The following is a 22,264-nucleotide window of genomic DNA, read 5'->3' as shown; positions in this document are numbered from 1 at the left end:
ACATTTTTGACTCAATTATCATCAAACTTGGTAAGGATGCTTGTCTAGGACATTGCTCGGATGAGTTTGAACATGGGTCATCTCGGATGAAAAAGTAGGTCACGGGAGCTAAGAATAGAAAAATCTTATTAACACTCTAGTGGCTACAGTTTTGATCCAAATATCCTGTAAATTGGTCTGAAAGTTTGTTTTAATGATTTCTAGGTCAAGTTCGAACATGGGCCATTACGGATGAAAAACTAGGTCACACCGCCCAAATATGGAAAAACACGTTGATAACACTCAAGTGGTCACATTTTTTACTCAATTATCATCGAACTTGGTCAGGATGCTTGTCTAGGGAATTGCCCGAATGAGTTTGAACATGGGTCATCTCGCCTGAAAAAGTAGGTCACAGGAGCTAAAAATAGAAAAATCTTGTAAACACTCTAGTGGCTACTGTTTTGATCCAAGTATCCTGAAATTTGTCTGAAAGTTTGTTTTGATGATTTCTAGGTCAAGTTCGAATATGGGTCACCTGAGCAAAAAACTTGGTCACACTGCTCAAATATGGATAATCCTTGTTAACACTCTAGTGGTCACATTTTTGACTCACCTGTCATAATACTTGGTCAGAATGCTTGTCTAGGTAATTATATGGATGAGTTTAATGGGTCAGGTTCCATGTACCAATTTATGGCAAGTTTTATAACAAAATTAACAATTGTGTGAGTCAAGGGCTAGAAAGGGGGGGGGGGCATATGTGTTGTTTGACATTTCTTGTTTTTTGTTGAATTGTATTCAAACTTTGAGAAAGAAAATTTAAATTTATTTTGGAATAAATATTTTTGTTGTCCCAAACTGTTGACTTCAAACGTCTACATCTTACATATTTTGCATGTTGCATTTTGTGTATTTATTCAGAAAAGTTACAAAACAAATTGGCCCATCAACATAAACCCCTGCTTTAGTGATCATTTTACCCCCCCCCCCCCAAAAAAAAAAAAAAATAAAAAAATAAAACAAAAAAACAAAGTTGGGGGGGGGTATATAGGAGTAAACCAGTGATCGGTCGGTCCAGCGGTCCGTTGCATTTTCCTTGTCCATAGCATAACTTGAAGACTAATGGCTGGAATTCAATACAACTTCATACAATGGTCAAGCACATTGAGAGGAAGTGAGTGCACAAGAACCATAACTCCATCTTGACTAATTACAGAGTAATTGCCCTTTGTTACTTTTCCTTGTGAAAACTACTGGTGGGAATTCCAAACAACTTCATACAATTGTCAAACACAATAAGGGGAAGTGCAGTGCACAAGAACCATAAGTCTTTCTGAGAAATTACAGAGTTATTGCCCTTTGTTACTTTTCCATTGCTTTTTTTGTCCGGAGCATAACTTGAAGACTAATAGACTGAATTCAATGCAACTTCATACAATGGTCAAACACAATAACAGGAAGTGCAGTGCACAAGAACCATAACTCTATCTAAACTCTAAAGTAATTACAGAGTTATTGCCCTTTATTACTTTTCCTTGTGGCAGAGCATAACATGAAATCTAGTGGTTGGAATTCAAAACAGTTTCATACAATGGTCAATTATATTGAGAGGAAGTGCAGTGCACAGAAACCATAACTCTTTCTTGACTCATTTAAGACTTTTTGCCCTTTGTAACTTTTTAGTGTCCAGTGCATAACTTTAAAATTAATGGTTGGAATTCAATGAGACTTCATACAATGGTCAAGGGCAGTGAGATGAAGTGCAGTGCACAAGAACCATAGCATTATTTGGACTATTACATAGTTATTGCCCTTTGTTACTTTTTAGCTCACCTGTCACAAAGTGACATGGTGAGCTTTTGTGATTGCTTTTCGTCCGGCTTGCCGGCTTCCGTCCGTCAATCTGTAAACTTTTACTTTATAGACATCTCTTCATAAACTACTAAGCCAAGTCTACGATTTCTGTTCAAATTAGGGTCCTGGGATTAAAATTGGCCCCGCCCCGGGGATCATTGATTTTCCTTATATGTATGTAGTAAATCTTTCCTGTTAAAAAACCCAAAGAACTAGAGTTTAAATTTTAAGCATGAATAATCTTTTAGTGAGTGTCTACCAAGTTTGTTCAAATAAAAGCCCTGGGGACAAAATTGGCCCGCCCAGAGGAGGGGGGGGGGGGGGTCATTGTTTTTTCTCTATATGTGTAAAGTATAAAATTAAAAATCTTCTTAGAGCTAGAGCTTACATATTTATCATGAAACATCTTCAAATGGGTGTCTACCTTCGGGCATATTATGTTATACCCCTCCACTGTCAGTCCGTCCGTCCCTCTGCTCTCACGGGACAGTAATAATGTGGCTAGAGGGACAAAAGATAACTGTTCTTTCTCTTTGATGTCATTCATTCGGTAATGATTTTATGTGGCTATTTCCTTTTGTGTGGCTAAAAAGAACAATAGAGAGAACAAAAGAGTAGTCACATAATTACTGTCCCGTGAGAATGTCCGTCTGTTCGTTAGCAATTTAGTTTTTGGAACATAACTTAAGTTCCATTTGGCCCACAATATTAAAACTCCATAGGATGATTGTCCATATTAGGTAGAAGATCCCTTTTGATTTTGGGGTGACAATGACAAAGGTCAAGGTCACTATTACCTTAAAACTGAAAACAGTTTCTGAAGTATAACCAAAGTTCCACTTTGCCCACAATATTCAAACTTCATAAGATGATTGTCCATATTGGGTAGAAGATCCCTATTGATTTTGGGGTCACAAAGTCAAAGGTCAAGGTCACTTTTACCTTATAAATGAAAATAGTTTCCGCTCAATTACTTAAGTATTAGTAAAATTTCATAGGATGAACAGCCAAGTCCAAAACATGACCAATATTGATTTTAGGGTCATAAGGTCAAAGGTCAGGGTCACAATGATCAATGCACTGATAATTGTGCTTTCTAGAGCAAAACTTAAGTTCTATTTGGCTTACAGTGTTCAATTTTCTTAGGATGATTGTCTATATTGAATAAAAGATCCATATATATATAAATTGGGGTCAAAAGGTCAAAGGTCAATATTAAATGACCTTAATACAATTTAACAACTGTCAAACTTCATAGGATGATCACTTATATTGAGTACATTAATTATTTGCCCTAAAAATTTGCTTATATTATGTAATACCTCTGGCGTCTTTCCGTCTATCCGTCAAAGCATTTTTATTTACAAGATAACAAAGATGCTTTGGAAACAGCAACTGTATATATATGAAGGTTTTTCAGGGCTTTTTGAAGGAGGTAATAGTTTATATAATTCCCATTTCTTACAAATGCTTCATCCTTACTAAAAAAACCACTTTCAGGCATGTAAGGCTCTGCTTAGTGGTGATCTTGTTTGTTCAGTGTATTACTTGAAAACTAGTGGTTGGAATTCAATATAACTTCATACAATGGTCAAGCGCAATGATAGGAAGTGCAGTGTACAGTTACCATAACCCTATCTTCAGTATTTGTAGAGTTATTGCCCTTTGTTCCTTTTCCTTGTCCGGTGCATAACTTAAAAACTAATGTTTAGAATTCAATGCAACTTTATACAGTGGTCAAGCGCAATGAGAGGAAGTGGAGTGCTTTTTTCTTTTATATATTCTTTTGTTTCCTCCAATATTTGAAGTGCATAACATATATACATACAAAAAATACAAATATTTACATGAAATGAACAAAACATATTATGAAACACAGTATTAATAACAAGTGAAGAGAGGAAAATCAATCTTATACAACAGGAGTTATATTTGCTGTCAAATTATCTAGTATATCATATGAGCATGTTTCTTATAGTGTCACATATACTGTGACATTCGCAAAGTGCAGTACTTATCGAAACTAAACACAAGAACTGAACAGCGGATGAGACATGAAATTACAGTTTCATTTTTGTTTTAACACAGTCTATTTTAATGCAATATCGCGATGTATTTCCCTAAACTCTAAAGCTAAGACAATGCTTATCTTGAGATATCTGTAGTCACTTACAAAGCCTAAACAAATATGTGAGACATGAACATAGCCGGGCATCATAATCAAACGCAGAGTTATAATCTCTAAAACCTGACAAAATATCGCACAGTTGGTTTCTCTCATCTTGTAGAATATAGTCTAGATAGGCATTTATTCCGATACAATTCAAAATATATAACCACATATTACATCAATTGTATGGTTAACAGCACAATAAAATATCTTATGGAGAGTAATACTACTGGTTAAGAAATTACATTTGCTACAACACTCTATATCTGTATATGAGTATAATCTTCCTAGAATATAAACAGCATTGTAACATGCATCTTTCATTGAGCGATTCCCTTTACATAAAGACCAAAAGAGGCAAATATTCTCTCCCTGAAACACAGTGCTAATATGCTGATGTGACCTGAGCCCTTGCAAAGTTTCGTTTCTTTCATTGACATACCACTCATGAACTTTCCTTTTAACAGTGTTTTTCCAAGCTTGTTTCTCTGGGAATGTACCACATAAGGAATACACGTCTAGTACATGGAGCAAATTAAATTTATTTAATAGCTTATACATATCAGGAATATATCCAATTACTTGTTTATCCCCGTTCAAATACTTTATAAGTCTGCATACAAAGAATTGTTTTGCAATATATTTCTCTGGGAGTCTGCAAATCTGAGGCCCGCATGGAAGATCGGGAAACCGAATGTGTTAGCCTCATTAAATAAAGTCGTTATTTACTTTCTTACTTACTAACTTACTTACCAAAGAATATCAGTTTGCGCTTTGCAATTTCAGCTTCAATGGGAAACATACCTAATGCACCAAGGGAAATAACTGTCAATGTATTGCTGGGTATTTATTGTATACACTTAATACATTCTCTGTGGGCTCTCTCCAAGCGTAACATTGCCGATGACTGAACAGAATTCCACAGCTCGCAGCCATATAAAGTTTTTGGTAAAACAACCGTTTGATAAATGGTCGTAAGCCTCGGAGATATTAAACCATCTGGGTGAAGACCACAATTGAGAATACCATAAAATGTTGTCCTTAATTTACTAACTGCTTCGTCTCTGGAAGGATTCATGCATAGATTATTATCACAAAGGATTCCGAGACTTTTGTATTGGCTACCATATGGAATAGGTGAATTCCCTAGTAAGAAAGTTTGTTCGTTCACATAATTGTCGGGGGCAAAGTATTTCAAAACATAGCATTAAGAAGCATTGTATTCGAATGGCCATTTTGACACGTATTTGTAACATATCTATAGCATTTGTTGTAAATCTTTCCGAGAGAAGGAAACTAGCATCATGTCATCTGAAGCCGTTGGCGAACTTATCGTAAAGTTGTAAACACAGATCCCGAGACCACTTCGTTCTAATTCCATTATCAAGTCATTTATGAATAAGATATATAGCAGCGGTGAGCTTTTACTCCCCTGTCTTGTGTCTTGCAGTGCTCAAGAAGCACAACTCTTTCTGGAATAATTAAAAAGTAATTCAATAACAGCCATAACTCTATTTCAATTCTTTTACCAGGTATTCTGTCACTAGTAACTTTCTCATTTCCGAGGTAGTCTTGCGGGGGTATTAATCACATTTAATGATAGTTCTAGTTTATTCTGCATTTATTCTACATAGTCTCATTGGAACACACTTGAAACATATGTATTTTTAACAAAGCCTTTCCAAGATATTAGGACAAAAAATTTCAATTCATATAGTGAACAATGAAATGATGGTTCAGATGAGTGATCTTGGCCCTATTGTTAATATGAAGAAAAATACAAAACAATCATTGTTGTGTGATCTTGGCCCTATTGTTTTGCATGAAGAAAATGTACAAAATAATCATTGTTGTGTGATCTAGGCCCTATTGTTTATATGAAGAAAAATACAATCATTGTTGTGTGATCTTGGCCCTATTGTTTTGTATGAAGAAAAAATACAAAACAATCATTGTTGTATGATCTTGGCCCTATTGTTTTGTATGAAGAAAAATACAAAACAATCATTGTTGTATGATCTTGGCCCTATTGTTTTGTATGAAGAAAAATACAAAACAATCATTGTTGTATGATCTTGGCCCTATTGTTTTGTATGAAGAAAAAATACAAAACAATCATTGTTGTGTAATCTTGGCCCTATTGTTAAAATGAAGAAAAAAACAAAACAATCGAATGTTGTATGATCTTGGCCCTATTGTTTTGTATGAAGAAAAAATACAAAACAATCATTGTTGTGTAATCTTGGCCCTATTGTTTATATGAAGAAAAAAACAAAACAATCGAATGTTTTATGATCTTGGCCCTATTGTTTTGTATGAAGAAAAATTACAAAACAATCATTGTTGTTTGATCTTGGCCCTATTGTTTATATGAAAAAAAAAAACAATTGTTGTTGTGTGAGCTTGGCCCTATTGTTTTGTATGAAGAAAAATTACAAAATAATCATTGTTGTGTGATCTTTTGGCCTTATTGTTTATATGAAGAAAAAATACAACACAATCATTGTTGTGAAACTATATAACTAGAAGCCCAAGGTGAAGTTAAGCTTGACTTGCCTTTTGACAAGTTCTTTAAAAAATATTTTCTAACACTAGAAAACAGTTGTAACTGCTGAGCAACTTAGGGCCATTATGGCCCTCTTGTTTGACCAAGAATTTATGTTAAGGTATCCATACCACCTCAAATATTTTCAAAGTCCATTGACTAATGGCTTTGAAACTTTGCACACTTATTCACCATCGTGACCCCAACCTGTAGACAGGAGGAGGTAACTATCAAGCATTTTGACAGAATTAGGCCCCTTTTAGACTTAGAATTTATGTTAAAGTTTGCATACCACCTGAGATATTTTCATATTTCATTGACATCTTGCTTTGAAACAAGTAAATTATTTATACACTTCTTTGAGAGAATAATAAGACTCGCTCCAAGGGCTATAACTGTAACATGGATTTGAAAAAAATAATGCCTTTTTGTGAACTTAGAAAATTTTACATTATCAAAGTTCTTTTACTACCAAGCACTAAGAATAGTTGAGCGTGCTGTCCTACCGACAGCTCTTGAAAAATATTATTACTGACAAGGGGCATTTGTGTGTCATAAACACGTTCTTGTTTTTATATGCCCTAAAGAATTTCAGGCATATTATGTTATACCCCCTGGCGTCTGTCCGTCCGTCAGTTAGCAATTTGGTTTCCGGAGCATAACTTAAGTTCCATTTGGCCAACAATATTCAAACTTCATAGGATGATTGTCCATATTGGGTTGAATACCCCTATTGATTTTGGGGTTACAAGGTCAAAGGTCAAGGTCACTATGGCCTTAAAACTGAAAACAGTTTCCGGAGCATAACTTAAGTTCCATTTGGCCCACAGTGTTCAAACTTCATAGGATGATTGTCTATATTGGGTAGAAGACCCCTATTGATTTTGGGGTCACAAATCAAAGGTCAAGGTCACTATGACCTTAAAACTGAAAACAGTTTCCGGAGCATAACTTAAGTTCCATTTGGCCCACAGTGTTCAAACTTTATAGGATGATTGTCCATATTGGGTAGAAGACCCCAATCGATTTTAGGGTCACAAGGTCAAAGGTCAAGGTCACTATGACCTTAAAACTAAAAACAGTTTCTGGAGCATAACTCAAGTTCCATTTGGCCAACAGTGTTCAAACTTCATAGGATGATTGTCCATATTGGGTAGAAGACCCCTATTGATTTTGGGGTCACAAGGTCAAAGGTCAAGGTCACTATTACCTTAAAACTGAAAACAGTTTCCGGAGCATAACTTAAGTTCCATTTGGCCCACAGTGTTCAAACTCCATAGGATGATTGTCCATTTTGGGTAGAAGACCCCCATTGATTTTGGGGTCACAAGGTCAAAGGTCAGGGTCACTATGACCTTAAAACTAAAAACAGTTTCTGGAGCATAACTTAAGTTCTATGTGGCCCACAGTGTTCAAACTTCATAGGATGATTGTCCATATTGGGTAGAAAACCCCAATCGATTTTAGGGTCACAAGGTCAAAGGTCAAGATCACTATTACTTAGAAATTAAAAACAGTTTCTTGAGCATAACTTTAGTTTCATTTGGCCCACAATATTCATACTTAATAGGATGATTGTCCATTTTGGGTAAAAGACCCCTATTGATATTGTGGTCACAAGGTCAAAGGTCAAGGTCACTATTACTTAGAAATTGAAAACAGTTTTTAGAAATTGAAAACAGTTTCTTGAGCAGTTTTTGGGGCATAACTTAAGTTCCATTTGGACCACAATATTGAAACTTCTGCTATGCAGTGGCATATAGCGATTTACCTGTCTGTGTGTGTGCGTGCGTGCGTGTGGTCTATAGATTATATAGTGAACTTAAAAAACCACTAGTCCAATTTCGACCAAACTTGGCAGGTGAAGGGCTTCCAAATTTGTTCAAAGAATTTCATTCCATGCAGAAATCTGGTTGCCATGGCAACAAAAAGGAATTATAAGAATAAATTTAAAAAATCTTCTTGTAGAGACCCAAAAGGTATAGAGCTTAGATATTTTGCATAAGGCATTGTCTGGTAGACTTCTACAAAGATTGTTTAAATTATAGCTATGGGGTCAAAATCGGCCCCGCCCGGGGTCTTGATTTTCACTATATGTACATATAGTAAAAACTTAAAATACCTTCTTGTCTGAAGGTACAAGGCTTAGAGGTTTGATATTTGGTATGTGATATCGTCTATAGGTACTCTACCAAACTTGTTCAAATTTTTCCTCTAGTGTCAAAATCAGCCCCGCCCTGAAGTCTTAGGTTTTCCTTATAGGTATATAGTAAATCTTAAAAAATTTTTTTCTAGCAATGGACAAATGCTAGAGGTTAGATATTTTGCATGAATCATTGTGTACTAAACCTCTAGCAAGATTGTTCAAATAATAGCCCTGGGGTCAAAATTGGCCCGGCCCCGGGGATCATCGATTTTCACTATGTACATATACAGTTAAACTTTGTTCGTTCGAACTCAGATCGCTCGAATACCTCCCTTCGCTCGAACTCATCGCCCAGTCCCGGCAAAATTCCTATATAATAGATATTGTTCTACCTCGAATCGCTTGAACACCAATCGCTCGAACTCTCGAACCTGATCTCTGGTCCCTTCGGCAGAAATATAGTGAAAATCACACCTTTTCGGTCGAACAAAAAAAGTCAAGTCGACATGTCCTAAATAAATGACAGTCAACGACACATGTTTTTAACACCTAGTGATCGTGACAAAGGTAATTAAGGTTAATTGAAACAAAATAAGAGGTGTTGTAACGGATTCGTTTGTTATGATAATATTGTTGATTTGCCATTTTATGGTAACTATAAAAAGAAAATAACTCGTGAAATAAATTAAATATGCAAAAGTCAATAAAGAATGACGTTTACATGGACGGCTTTAATTACAATCGTGGTTCATGTAACGTGAATTGTAATAGTGCTATCTATATATAGAATGATACTTGTACGTGTTTATATTTTAGTAAATGACTACAAATAGATGCTGCTGTAAACGTTTTTTTTAAACTATTTATTAATTCATTTTTTAAAATAAAATTCATCCCATAATAAGCATATAAATATATTTTGAACATTGTTCAACAAGTTTGGTCTGATTGCCCAATCGAACTCAACCAATTATAAAATGCATGAATATAGATTACCATATTTAATTGAAAATACTGGGAAAATAATTTTGAATATGACATATTCGACGAACAGATGTATTAACAAACAATTATATTGCCGTATTTATCATTCCACCGGTTTGAGCTAGAAAACCTTTAGGCCTATGATCAACGTAATTATAGTTCAACCTTGGTTGGCTCGAACTACCGATCTCTCGAACTAATTTGCACAGGCCCTCCGAGTTCGAGCGAACACAGTTCGACTGTAGTAAAAAATCAAAAAATCTTATTGCCTGAAGGTACAAGACTTAGAGCTTTAATATTTGTTATATGATATCATCTATAGGTACACCTATAGGTACTCTACCAAAGTTGTTCAAATTTTGCCTCTAGTGTCAAAATTAGCCCCGCCCCAGGGGTCATAGATTTTCCTTAAATGTATATAGTAAAAACTTAAAAAATCGTCTTCTCTAAATTGACAAAGGCTAGAGGTTAGATATTTTGCATGAAACATTGTGTAGTGAACCTCTAGCATGAATGTACAAATTATAGCCCTGGGGTCAAAATTGGCCCAACCCCCTTGGGTCATTGATTTTCACTATGGACATATAGTAAAAAATTAAAAAAATCTTTTTGTCTGAAGGTACAAAGCTTAGAGCTTTGATACTTGATATATAATATCATCTATGGGTCCTCTACTAAAGTTGTTTTAATTATGCCCCTAGTGTTAAAATTGCCCTGCCCCAGAGGCGATAGTTTTCCATATATGTATAAAGTAAAAAATTTTCTTCTTTGAATTGACAAAGGCTAGAGGTTGTATATTTGGTATGAGACTTTGCAAAGTGAACCTCTACCAAGATTGTTCAAATTATAGCCCTGGGGTCAAAATTGGTCCCGCCCGGGGGGTCATTGATTTTCATTATGTACATATAGTAAAAAAAATTTAAAAAAATTTGTCACAAGGCATAGAGCTTTGATGTTTGCTATATTATTTCATCTATAGGTCCTCTGTCAAAGTTGTTCAAATTTTTCCCCTGGTGTCAAAATTTTCCCTGCCCGGGGGCATTGATTCTCATTATGTACACTTAGTAAAAACAGAAACTAAAACAAATGTTTTCTGAATTTGAGAAAGCTACAGCTTAGATATTTGACATGAAATATTGTTGGTGGATCTGTATCAAGATTGTTTTGAATTAAACCCTTTGGTCAAAATTTTGCCTTGCCCAAGGGGACAGTGACCTACTTTCTTGTCCTTTGATGTACAGCAATGAAATTTTGACCATGTGCACAGTTTTAGTTGTAAACTTGAACTTGATATCAGGTGACCTAGATTTTGCTGATGTGACCTACATTCTCGTCTTTTGATGTACAGCTATGAAATTTGAACCATGTGCACAGATTAAGATGTAAAGTGAACTTTGATATCAGCTGACCTAGATTTTGACAAAGTGTCTTACTCTGTTGTCCTTTAATGTAGTCATGAAATTTAGGCTGAAATATGACCTTCACCACCAAATTCACTAGACTCAACTGCAATGATATATTTCTACTCTGACCTTTTATTTGAATAACAATAGATTTAACCACAAATCTGATAATAAGAATTAGATAGGTCGGGGATCTATGCATTATGACAATCTTCAATTGAATAGAAACAAAAAGATCTGTCCCTACACTACTATTTAGTGTTGTATTAATGCGGTGGCATAGCATTTTTTTCAAATGCAATCTTGTTTTATTAATGTATAAATGAATTGGTAAGAACTGTTTTTTTTTAAATCATACATTTTTGAATGAACACAATAAGATTTATTTTCAGGCTAGTGACATTGATAGATGTAAGAAAGATAAAGTTAAGGAGGCAATTTTGACTTGTAATCAGTTAAAAGCTGAACAAAGAACAGTGACCAATACACCAAGAAAGTTAAGTGATGAAACAACATCCAGTGTTATCAAAGATAAGGAGAAGAATAATTTGTGTCTAGAAAGTGGTTCAGATGAATATGTCAGGTGAGTGAAAATGAGCAGATAATAGAAAAATAATTTTTTTAAGTTTTTATTATCATACAAAAGGAATGGGTGGTAGTTTACACTTTGGATCACAGCAGTAAGCCACTTTGAATTTACCAGAGCACAGTTGAGCCACTGCATTGTTCTTGGGCAGGCTTTTAAGCAGTTTGTTTACCGGTTCTAGTTGCCTTCTCTTTTGCAAGGAACTGCTGTACATGTCAGAGAATAGGGAACTTCTATACATGCCAGAGCATAGGTACAATGCGAATGACTGTAGAATGGATTTCATGAAAAACCACAGCAAAAGTAGCATGCACAATCAAAATTTTTGGCCCAGTCTGAGGAGGTTCATTGATTTTCCTATTATGTATATAAAGTAAAAAAAAATCTTGTAAAACAATGAAAGAGCTAGAGCTTATATATTTTGCATGTGGGTGTTTACCAAGTTTGTTTAAATAAAAGCCCTTTGTAAAAATTGACTCTGCCCCAGGAAGTCATTGATTTTCGTTATATGTGTGTCTTGTTAAAACAAAAAAATCTTATTGTTAAAAAAAAGAGCTAGAGCTTAGATATTTAGCATGAAACATCTTCTAGTGGGTGTTTACAAAGTGTCTTCAAATAATTGCTATATACATTGTAGTAAAAAAACAAAAAAAAAACTTCTTCTATTATACTAAAGAGGCTTAAGCTTAGATATTTGGTATGAAACATTGTCTAGTTGACCTCTACCAATTTTGTTAAAATTAAAGCTCTGGGGTTAAAATAGGCTCCACCCAAGGACTCACTTAGTTTACATAGACTTATACAGGGAAATTCATTTAAGACTTCTTTTGCAAACCTAAAACATCCAGAGTTTAGATATTTGACATGTAGAATTGTCTTATGGATTCTCTACTTAAGTTATGAAATTGAGGAACCTTGAATAAAATGTGGACCTGCCCTTTGGTCACTCATTTTATACAGGCTAATATACATATATGCCTTACAAAGCATTCAATTCTGGATTAATTACCTCCCTTTAATAAGATAAAGTTTTGCATTCACACCAAGAAAATAAAAAAAAAATCCAATTATTATCTTTGAATTTATGATGATTTAATGAATCAAAATTTTTTATATCAATAAAAAGAAAAAAAACTAGAGTCACACTAGAGGTTACGATTACTTGCGACCACCGGCGACTTGTAAAACTGACGCTCATCAGCGATTGTCTGCGACCAAAACCATTTTTGCACAGATAAATTTACTTCTGCGACTATCGTAAGACAAGTCATCATTGATAATCGCACGACAGGTCATAAGCAAACGTACGATGGTTTCAAGATTATGTGGGATTACTTACGACTACCCGTGACCTGTCATGCAATCACCTACAAATTGTCCTACGACCATCGCACGATAACTCAAGGTTACTCAAGATTATCAGTGACTAGTGGCAATTTGTAAAGACTGTCGTTAAATTGTCGCACTTCCGAACGACGATCGTGCAACAGCCTAATACCTTTTAAGATCACTAGCGACCTGTTTGATCGCAGGGAGGTTTTTGTGCAAGCTCAAATACCTCTCTACGACTGAAATTGGTCGTGGGACCTAAATAAGATAACCTGCGACTGTCTAAGATCACCGACGAACGTCGTAAGACGTTTTAAAGATTGTCCGCGACCAGAGGTCACTGGTGATCGTGAACTGGTCTTCACTGGTCGTAAGCGCTAATGTTACTGGGGCTTAAATCTGTAATTTTTTTTTACTTCAAGTGACTCAACAAGTACATGTATATACAATATATATATAGCTTGAATATCTCAATGGAATTGAAATGTTACCTAGGATATACTATACAGGCTTCTTCTTAGATATTTGGTATGTCAGGTGGACCTGCACAAAAATTGTTCAAATTACAGCCATTGGGTCAAAATTGGATCCACTCCAGGGGAAACCAGATTTTAATTTTATGCATATCATAAAAACTCATCTCTAAAACTACAAGAGCTAAAGCTTAGGTTTTTTTACATGAAACATTATCTTGTCGAGCATTTAGGATATCATCAACAGGTTTAGTATCATTTGATAATAAATAAAACTAATTTCCCGTATAGACCCAAAGTTTATTTTAGATGCTTTAGTGTAAAAAAATTCTTATGTTTGTATACTTACTTTCTTTATTTAATGCAATAACGTTCTAAAAGTACCAAGACTATGAGGGGCAGTTACCGACAACTGTAGGCATTTATCGACAGGTGAAGTAAATTAAAAAAAAAATATACATATAAAACCTGAAAAATTATCATAACATTTACTTTATTTCATTACTCATAATGATCTATTAGTTTATTTCATTACTCATAATGATCTGTGAGAGCATGTAAGTAACATTACTTTATTTCGTTATAATTGTCCCTTTAAATGCAGTACTCGCGATAGAAAGGATAGTTTGCAAGCTGATTTGCTGGAATTTCAAGAAGCACATGCCACTGTCTTGGGCATTTTTGGCACTTGACCCATTCATTATCATCATCAACGCTCCCTGGTGTTTTACATCCAGGGCAGTGTTTAGATTCATCAAAGGCATCATCAGAATCCATGAACTGCACTCGTACTGTATCACTCTCTGATGAACTACTACTGTCTCTTCTTGAACGTTTCTGTTTTTGTTTAAGATTTTTTTTCCACCTTCCTTTTTGTTTGGTTTCTTCTCTTTTTAATCTTTTTTCTTCTTTCATTTTCTCCTTCTCTAGTTTTTTCTTTTCTTTTTCTTCTTTTCTTTTAAACTTTTCAACCAATTTGATGGCCTTTATAGCCTCTCTTTCCTCGAACATTTTCAGAGCCGCAGATCCAGAAATAGTCTTAGGTAATTTTTCTGAAAATCGATTTACTACCTTCCGTTGCTTTGGCTCTGGAAGTTAGGCACTGAAAGGCTGGCGGAACAAAATTTTGCCTACAAGAAACTGTGTTTGGTAAGTGAACAGAAGATAAACGATTAATAAACGCAGTTTTGTAATTATCTGTAGCTAAGCTATTTGCAGAAGAGGCAGCTGGGCAAGTTTCACTTGTGGTACTTGTTACAGTGGTTGTGGGAACTGTTGCAGCATCTCCGCCGGCGGTGCAGGAAGGATTAGCTACCCTTGACTTCAATTAAGAAATGTCTATGCCATTGGGTTTCAACGTAAATAATCCTGAACGTCGAAAACCATGGGCAGCATTGCCAAAAGTGGTGACAGAGTCCCACGTGGATTTAAACACTCGCGGGAAATTCTTTTTTATAAGGGCTTCTCCAATGTGGTCAAGTTGCGAAAGTTTCACTTGCCTTTTTACAGGACGATTTCATGGGTGTGAAGAAACTGAAATCGCATGGTTGCAAAATATGCGTTGCGTTTGGCAAAAGACAATATAATATTATCCCGTTGTTAGCGCAGAATATTGCTGAAGCACGAGATACGTGTGTGGATTGTCCGTCCACAAACAAGAGAACTGGTTTATTGATATATTTAGCATCAATGAAAGCAGAAAAGTGCTGCAGGAATGCATCAAATAAGTCTGTGTCTATCCAGCCATTAGCACTGTTGCCATAAATTGCTTCTGGAAACTGATGAATACCAGTGTCTCGTAGCCGCACAAATACAAAGAATGGCGGAACATAGTAGCCAAAAGCGTTAAAATATACCAAGACCGTAAGTTGTGTTTTGTTGCTGGTAGTTGCATTATATACGTGACAAGCATCTTTTTTTGGCGAGAACATTTCCCGTTTTGAAACAAAGAGGCAAACCACTCTCTTCCGCATTGAATATGCGACGTGGGTCATTCTTTAAAACCTCGTGATCTGGTATTTCTTTTGCCAGATAATCAAATAATCCTGCAAACCACCCATCAATCATTGCCTTGTTAACGATTGCTCTCTGGTGGCCAAGAGTTGCATGGCGTTCGCGTAACTCTGGGTGTTGCCTCTTGAATGCATAGAACCATAGTCTTTTCCTGGCTTGTTATACCCCCGAAACAAAGTTTGGGGGGGTATATAGGAGTCACTCGGTGGTCGGTCGGTTGGTCAGTCAGTCGGTCGGTCCAGCTGTCCGTTGCATTTTCCTTGTCCAGAGCATAACTTGAAGACTAATGGATGGAATTCAGTACAACTTTATACAATGATCAAGCAGATTGAGAGGAAGTGCAGTGCACAAGAACCATAACTCCATCTTCACTAATTACAGAGTTATTGCCCTTTGTTACTTTTCCTTGTCCGGAGCATAACATGAAAACTACTGGTTGGAATTCAAAACATCTTCATACAATGGTCAAGCACAAAAAGGGGAAGTGCAGTGCACAAAAACTCTATCTAAAGTAATTACAGAGTTATTGCCCTTTGTTACTTTTCTTTGTCAGGTGCATAACTTAAAAACTCAATAAAACTTCATTCAATGGTCAAGCGCAATGAGAGGAAGTGCATGGTAAGAGCTGTTGCCAATTTTGTAGGAGAATATTGACGCCGCTTTTTAATAAACAGTTGGCCAGACATTCTGAAAGAAGTAAAAAATAATATGTATGAAATACAAAAATGATACTAAATTGAAGTATAAAGGTATTATTTCTATTTTATTAGCGTAAATTAATCTCTATTTTTCTTAATAAAATTTTTAAAAAAGCAACAGCTTAAATTAACACCAATAATAAGGATATTTCCATTAGATAGGTATATTTAATGACTTAACTTGGAGGCATACATGTCGGTATTTATCGACAACCGTGCTTATAATGACAAACATAATCTAAACAATATCTTTTCACTGCTTGTCACAGTTAAACGTTCATGCAATCGAATAAAATGACATTTATTGTGATTTCAACACTTTAAAGTAACTTGCTATCGTTGGGCTGTGTTTTCGGTTCTGCAAAAAAATGGCATCGCAGATTTCCAGGAGACTTGATGACATCATAAGTGACGTAAAATAACTATTTTGTACTAAATAATGGACATGATAATACATTTTAATTATTACTGTCCATAAATACCAATTGTCAGTAATACCGAACGTTGCTCTAGACCAATAAATACTAAGTTAAAGGCCTTAGATAATAAAAAGCCGCGATCCAGGGGGTGATTGATTTTTGTGTCGTCTCTACAGAGTAGTGGCGACATGTAGGGATCACTTCTCCGTCCTCTGTTTGTCTGTACAATCCCACGGTACTTGATTGTCTGTACAAACCCAGAGGTACTTGTGTGACATGGAGAACAACTTTTTTACTTGTGTGTCTTTTATTAAGCCTTGTGTGACTAAAAATTACTTTAAAAGATCAAAGGAATAGTCACATAAGTACCATTTCGTAAGTACGTCTTGTCCCTCTGTCTGTCTGTCATAAAAAACTTGTCTGGACTACTCCTCATAAACTACTGATGCAATTTTATCCAAACTTTAAAGGAATGACTAAGTTTTGCATATTGTCAGCATTTTCCGGTTCAATGATTTTTGCCAGAGTTATGGTTTATTTTTAAAGTTTGTCCGGACTACTCCTCTTGTACCACTAATGCAATTTCAATGCAACTTAACAGGATTGATCTGTAGCTCAAGTCCTTGCGCATATTGCACGGGTTTTCCGGTAGAATGATTTTTGGCCGAATTATGGCCCTTGAATTAAAAAAGATTGTTTTTATATGCCCGTTTGAAAAACAGGTCGTATTATAGTTTCCCCCGTGGCGAGGGCGGTCGGTGTGATTTTTCTCTGGAGCATATCTCCTACACCCATGGAGGAATTTTAATGAAACTTCATAGAAATGTTAAGCACTATGAGAAACCATGTCGCTCGTAGAAGTCAAAGTTCAAGGTCACACTTTGAGGTCATTGAAAAACACTTGTCCGGAGCAAAACTTCTACATGCATAGAGGGATTTCAATAACTTGGCACAAATGTTCACTATTGTGAGGCCGAATGTCGCATGCAAAATCTAGGTCCCTGCGGCCAAGATCAAGGTTACACATAGGGGTCAAAGTTCAGATAAAAATTTGAAAATGTGTATTGGGACCATTTAGTCATCATTTATTGAGGGACTGAAACAAAAATGGTCATTTTCATGACTTCTGGTGTGAAACCTGTAATTTAGGTTAATATATTCAAGGTCAATGTCACTAAAGATGATTGTCAAGGTCACTTAAGATGATGAAATATAAATATTTTGTCCAAAGTATATCTCCTACACATACGGAGGGATTCTAATGAAACTTCATACAAATGTTCACCACTATGAGAAGCTCTGTCGCGCGCATGAACCAGGCCTCTAGGTCAAAAGTCAAGGTCACCCTTAGAGGCTATAGAAAAACACTTGTCAGGAGCAAAACTTCTACATGCATAGAGGGATTTCAATATAACTTGGCATAAATGTTCACTATTGTGAGTATTCACTATTGTGAGGCAGAGTGTCAGCGTTCAAAATTTAGGTCCCTGCGGCCAAGGTCAAGGTCATACATAAAGGTCAAAATTCAGATAAATAAATCACTAGAGATGATAATATCCGGATATTTTCTGGATATTGCCCAGAGAATATCTCCTATATGCATATCTTTAATGCCCACATCTCTGTCAAAAGCTTCTGGCGACAATGTTGCCTTTGCTTTTGTGTGCATTGCCAGATACACAAAAGGCTGTCCAGTCACCTTCTCAAAAAAACTACTGGTGCAATTTCATCAAAACTTTACAGGAATGATCAGTACAAAGTGTAGTTGTGAATATCATGGACTTTTTGGTTCAATGATTTTTGTCAGTGTTATGGCCCTTTAATTTTTTTTTTAGCTCACCTGTCACAAAGTGACATGGTGAAGTTTTGTGATCACTTTTTGTTCGGAGTCCGTCCATTGTCCGTCTGTCGTCTGTTAACTTTTACTTTAAACGACATCTCAAAAACTACTAAGCCAATTTCATCCAAACTTCACAGAAATGTTCCTTTGGTGGTCACCTTTAAAAGTCGTTCAAAGAATTTAATTTAATTAATTTAAGCTTAGATATTTGGTATGAAACATTGATTTTCCCTATATGTATATAGTAAAAACTTTAAAAAAATCCTCTTTTAAGAAACTCAAAGAGCTAGACCATGAAACATCTTCTAATGGGTGTCTACCAAGTTTGTTCAAATAAGAGCCCTGGGGTTAAAATTGGCCCCACCCCAGGGGTCATTGATTTTCCTTCTATGTGGATAGCAAAAACTTAAAAAATCTTCTTTTAGAAAACCCAAAGACCTAGAGTTTAGATATTAAGCATGAAATTCTTGTAGTGAGTGTTCACCACGTTTGTTCAAATAAAAGCCCTGAGGTAAAAATTGGCCCCACCTAGGGGGTCATTGTTTTTCCCTATATGTGTATATTAAAAACTTAAAAAATCTTCTTTTAAAAAACCCAAAGGGCTAGAGCTTAGATATTTAGCATGAAACATCTTCTAATGGGTGTCTGCCAAGTTTGTTCAAAAAAAAACCCTTGGGTTAAAGTTAGCCCCACCCAGGGGCCTATATACAGGTGAGCGATTTCAGGGCCATCTTGGCCCTCTTGTTTAAAGTTTGCCCGAACTACTCTTCTGATACCACATATGCATTTTCAATGAAACTTTATAAGATTGATTGGTAGCTCAAGTTCTTGTGTATAATACACAGGTTTTCTGCTTATGATTTTTTTCTGTTTTATGAATTTTGACTGAGTAATGGCCCTTCTATAAGAAGGTAGTTTTTTGCTCACCTGAGCACAATGTTCTTGTTGTATTTCTTCATTTCTAACTTATAGTAAAAACTTTAAAAATCCTCTTTTCTTTTGAAGGTACAAGGCTAAGAGCTTAGATATTTGGCATATAATATCGTCTGTAGGTCATTAACTAAAGTTGTTCAAATTTTGTTCCTATTATCAAAATTAACCGGCGCTAATTTGTAACAAACAGCAAAATTGATGATGACGAAATTTTTACATTGCGTACACATGTGTACACAAATAAAACGTAAATTGACTTCGTTACCATGGTTTTATGTATATTTGCCATGATGATGCTATTTTTTAGTATTTTTATTATAATATATTATAACCTTTCTTGTTCCAGGCTTGTTATTATTTCACCCCTTTGCTTATAATTTAAAGAAACCTATCTCTACATGGACAAGGAAATTCACTGTAATCTTTAAATACTGTTTAATCCAGTAGTAAAATGCATGTTTATTTGAGTTATAACAGCAATAACAAAATAATAAATAGTCAACAAATGAACACAATTTATTTAATGCTTTTCAGTGGATTACTGATTTATCCGTGAAAATTATATTTGTTAATTTCACAGTGAAAATTATCAAAATATAATTTCACACTTTTCAATGACGAAACTACTTTCCTAAGATTTTCCCCATGTGGTACCTCAATTTTATTTTTGCTGACAGTTCTGACAATGTCAGGCTGTTCAGAGAAAAGCAAAGCTGAAATTAATAAATAACTTAAATGTCAAAAGTAATAAAAAGAAGAAAACTTACTTCTATCCATTCAAATAACCAATCACCAAATATCGTCTCTTATTTTTTTTTTCATTTTTACAGGCTGAAAAAATACGTTCCTTCCACACGCAAAACTGCTTTTGATGACATTTGGGCATATTTAAGTATCCTACAAGCAATAACTGCCGTATTCTTTATGAAAACTTGAAAAGCAATGACAGCCATCAGCCCAAAGAATAAGTAAACAACCCAGCTTTAGCAGCTTTTCGAATGTTTACACTTCTGTCAACACTTATTTATTGTCTGTTACAATCCTCAAATAAGTTTTCTTTCTTTTGAAAAGGTGTATGACTAACAAATCCAAATGATATCGTTCTGAATCAAACACAATTATTTTCCTCCCGTGAAATACATAACTTTTAAAAATGGCGGCCACTAACATTTAACAAAGCCAGGTCTAATATAAACTGCAATAAGTAACAAAAATATGGATGGATGGTTGGACTTTTTCTCCTACTAGAATTGTTTGTTTTTATTATTAAAACAAGCGATCATTCATATTTTTAATAAAATGAATAATATCACTACCATTTAATGTTGATTGTCGAACTTATTTTCAGCCCAAGACTTATTGTATTTAATGAGAAATTTGACTAAATGAGGCTCTCAATGGGTAAAACAGATTTTAATATTAACATTAATATTAAGGAAATTTCATTTTAACTTGCTTTTAAGCATAAAATAAAAAGAAAATTTGTTTGTTTATTGTGTAAGATGTAATTTTATTTCATCTAGTGATCTTTAAAAACAGTATACTCACTCATGGCTACGCCACTCGTGAGAATACTGTTTTTAAAGCCAACTCAATGAAATAAAATTTCACCTTACACACAAACAATCAGCAAAAAAAATTCTCTATATATGTACATGTACGCATCGTTCGTCTTCATTTTATCTAGAAAAGTCTTTAAGAAATTTAATTTAAGCGTTTCATTAAAAAAAATACCTTCTCCAATCAGGGATCGAACCCACGCCGAGAAAATTATGTTTTATGTACAGCCTGTTAAGTTATACGGGTAAAAATCGATACAAGTATGAAACCATCTTGTATTTCACTGTTTGTGATTATGTACACCCAATACCCTTTTGTGATGCTCGATAGGTTTATACCACATTTGTCTTAACAATTCACTCAAACAATTATTTTATAGGATCCAAAAAATAATAACCTTTTGTGATGCTCGATAGTTTTCCCACTTTTGTCAATCGATTTATTCAAACATTTATTTTAAAATAAGTGTTAGAAGTGTAAATATGAAGAAACTTTAAACTGACACATGCTCAGTATAGTACCCTATACGGAACGTGATTGACAATAGGCCTACTAGTATTTCATAAACTATATTAAAATGTGGATATTTATTTTGATTGCTATATTGACATAGAGTTATTTTGATATTTATAAAATACATGTAGTAGTAGTTTACTTAGTTTGTTTTTTAATTGCATTATGTCAATATTCATAACAATTCATGACTTCCTAAGAAGCTCTAGAAATAGAACATTTCCCTTCCAAACCCACAATCCCTTGCGTGAAATTCAATAATTAGTCATTTAAGTTGGTGGATATCTGCCACCTTGTTTTACGTAACCGATTGTGTTTATATTTACACTCAATACCAATAATAATTTATGTCTCCGTAAGCTTTATGTTTTTCAGTTCACCTGAGCACAACATGTCAAGGTGTGTTATTTTGATACCACTGTGTCCCTCTGTTGTTCACATTTTAAACAATATCTCCTCCTAAACCCCTGCACCTGGATAGTGATGAAACTATATTTACAGGAATGGTCCTTGGATGCTCCCCTCCAAAAATTGCTTTAATGGTTCTGGTCTAACTGAACAAGATTGCAAGAGCTAAAAATAGAAAAACTTTTAAACAACATCTCCTCCTCTACTATTGGTACAACTTTTGATGAAATTATACAAGAATGTTCTATAATAATTGCTCAAATGGTTCAGGTCTGTTGAACAAGATGGCTGCTAGTGCTTAAATAGAAAAAAAGTGTTAAATAACATCTTGTCCCAAATCGCCCAATATATTTTGATGAAACTCTACAGAAATCTTCATTGGGCAGTCCTTAACTAAAATTGCTAAAA

At 34.9% G+C, this 22,264-nt stretch overlaps 1 protein-coding gene across 1 annotated transcript in view; it reads left to right on the top strand.

Annotated features, from left to right (window-relative positions):
- LOC132739543 (uncharacterized) overlaps nt 1-22,264 on the top strand; it is a 40,247-nt gene that overhangs the window by 4,267 nt on the left and 13,716 nt on the right. The window contains exon 2 of the mRNA XM_060727257.1: nt 11,477-11,667. Within this exon, the coding sequence (XP_060583240.1) occupies nt 11,477-11,667 (191 nt within the window). The remainder of the gene's footprint in view (nt 1-11,476; nt 11,668-22,264) is intronic.

This window comes from Ruditapes philippinarum, unplaced genomic scaffold, assembly GCF_026571515.1.
Source record: "Ruditapes philippinarum isolate M1 unplaced genomic scaffold, ASM2657151v2 ctg5004_1_1_1_1, whole genome shotgun sequence".
In the NCBI taxonomy this organism is placed as follows: Eukaryota; Metazoa; Mollusca; class Bivalvia; order Venerida; family Veneridae; genus Ruditapes; species Ruditapes philippinarum.
This window is presented reverse-complemented; position numbering and strand designations above follow the sequence as displayed.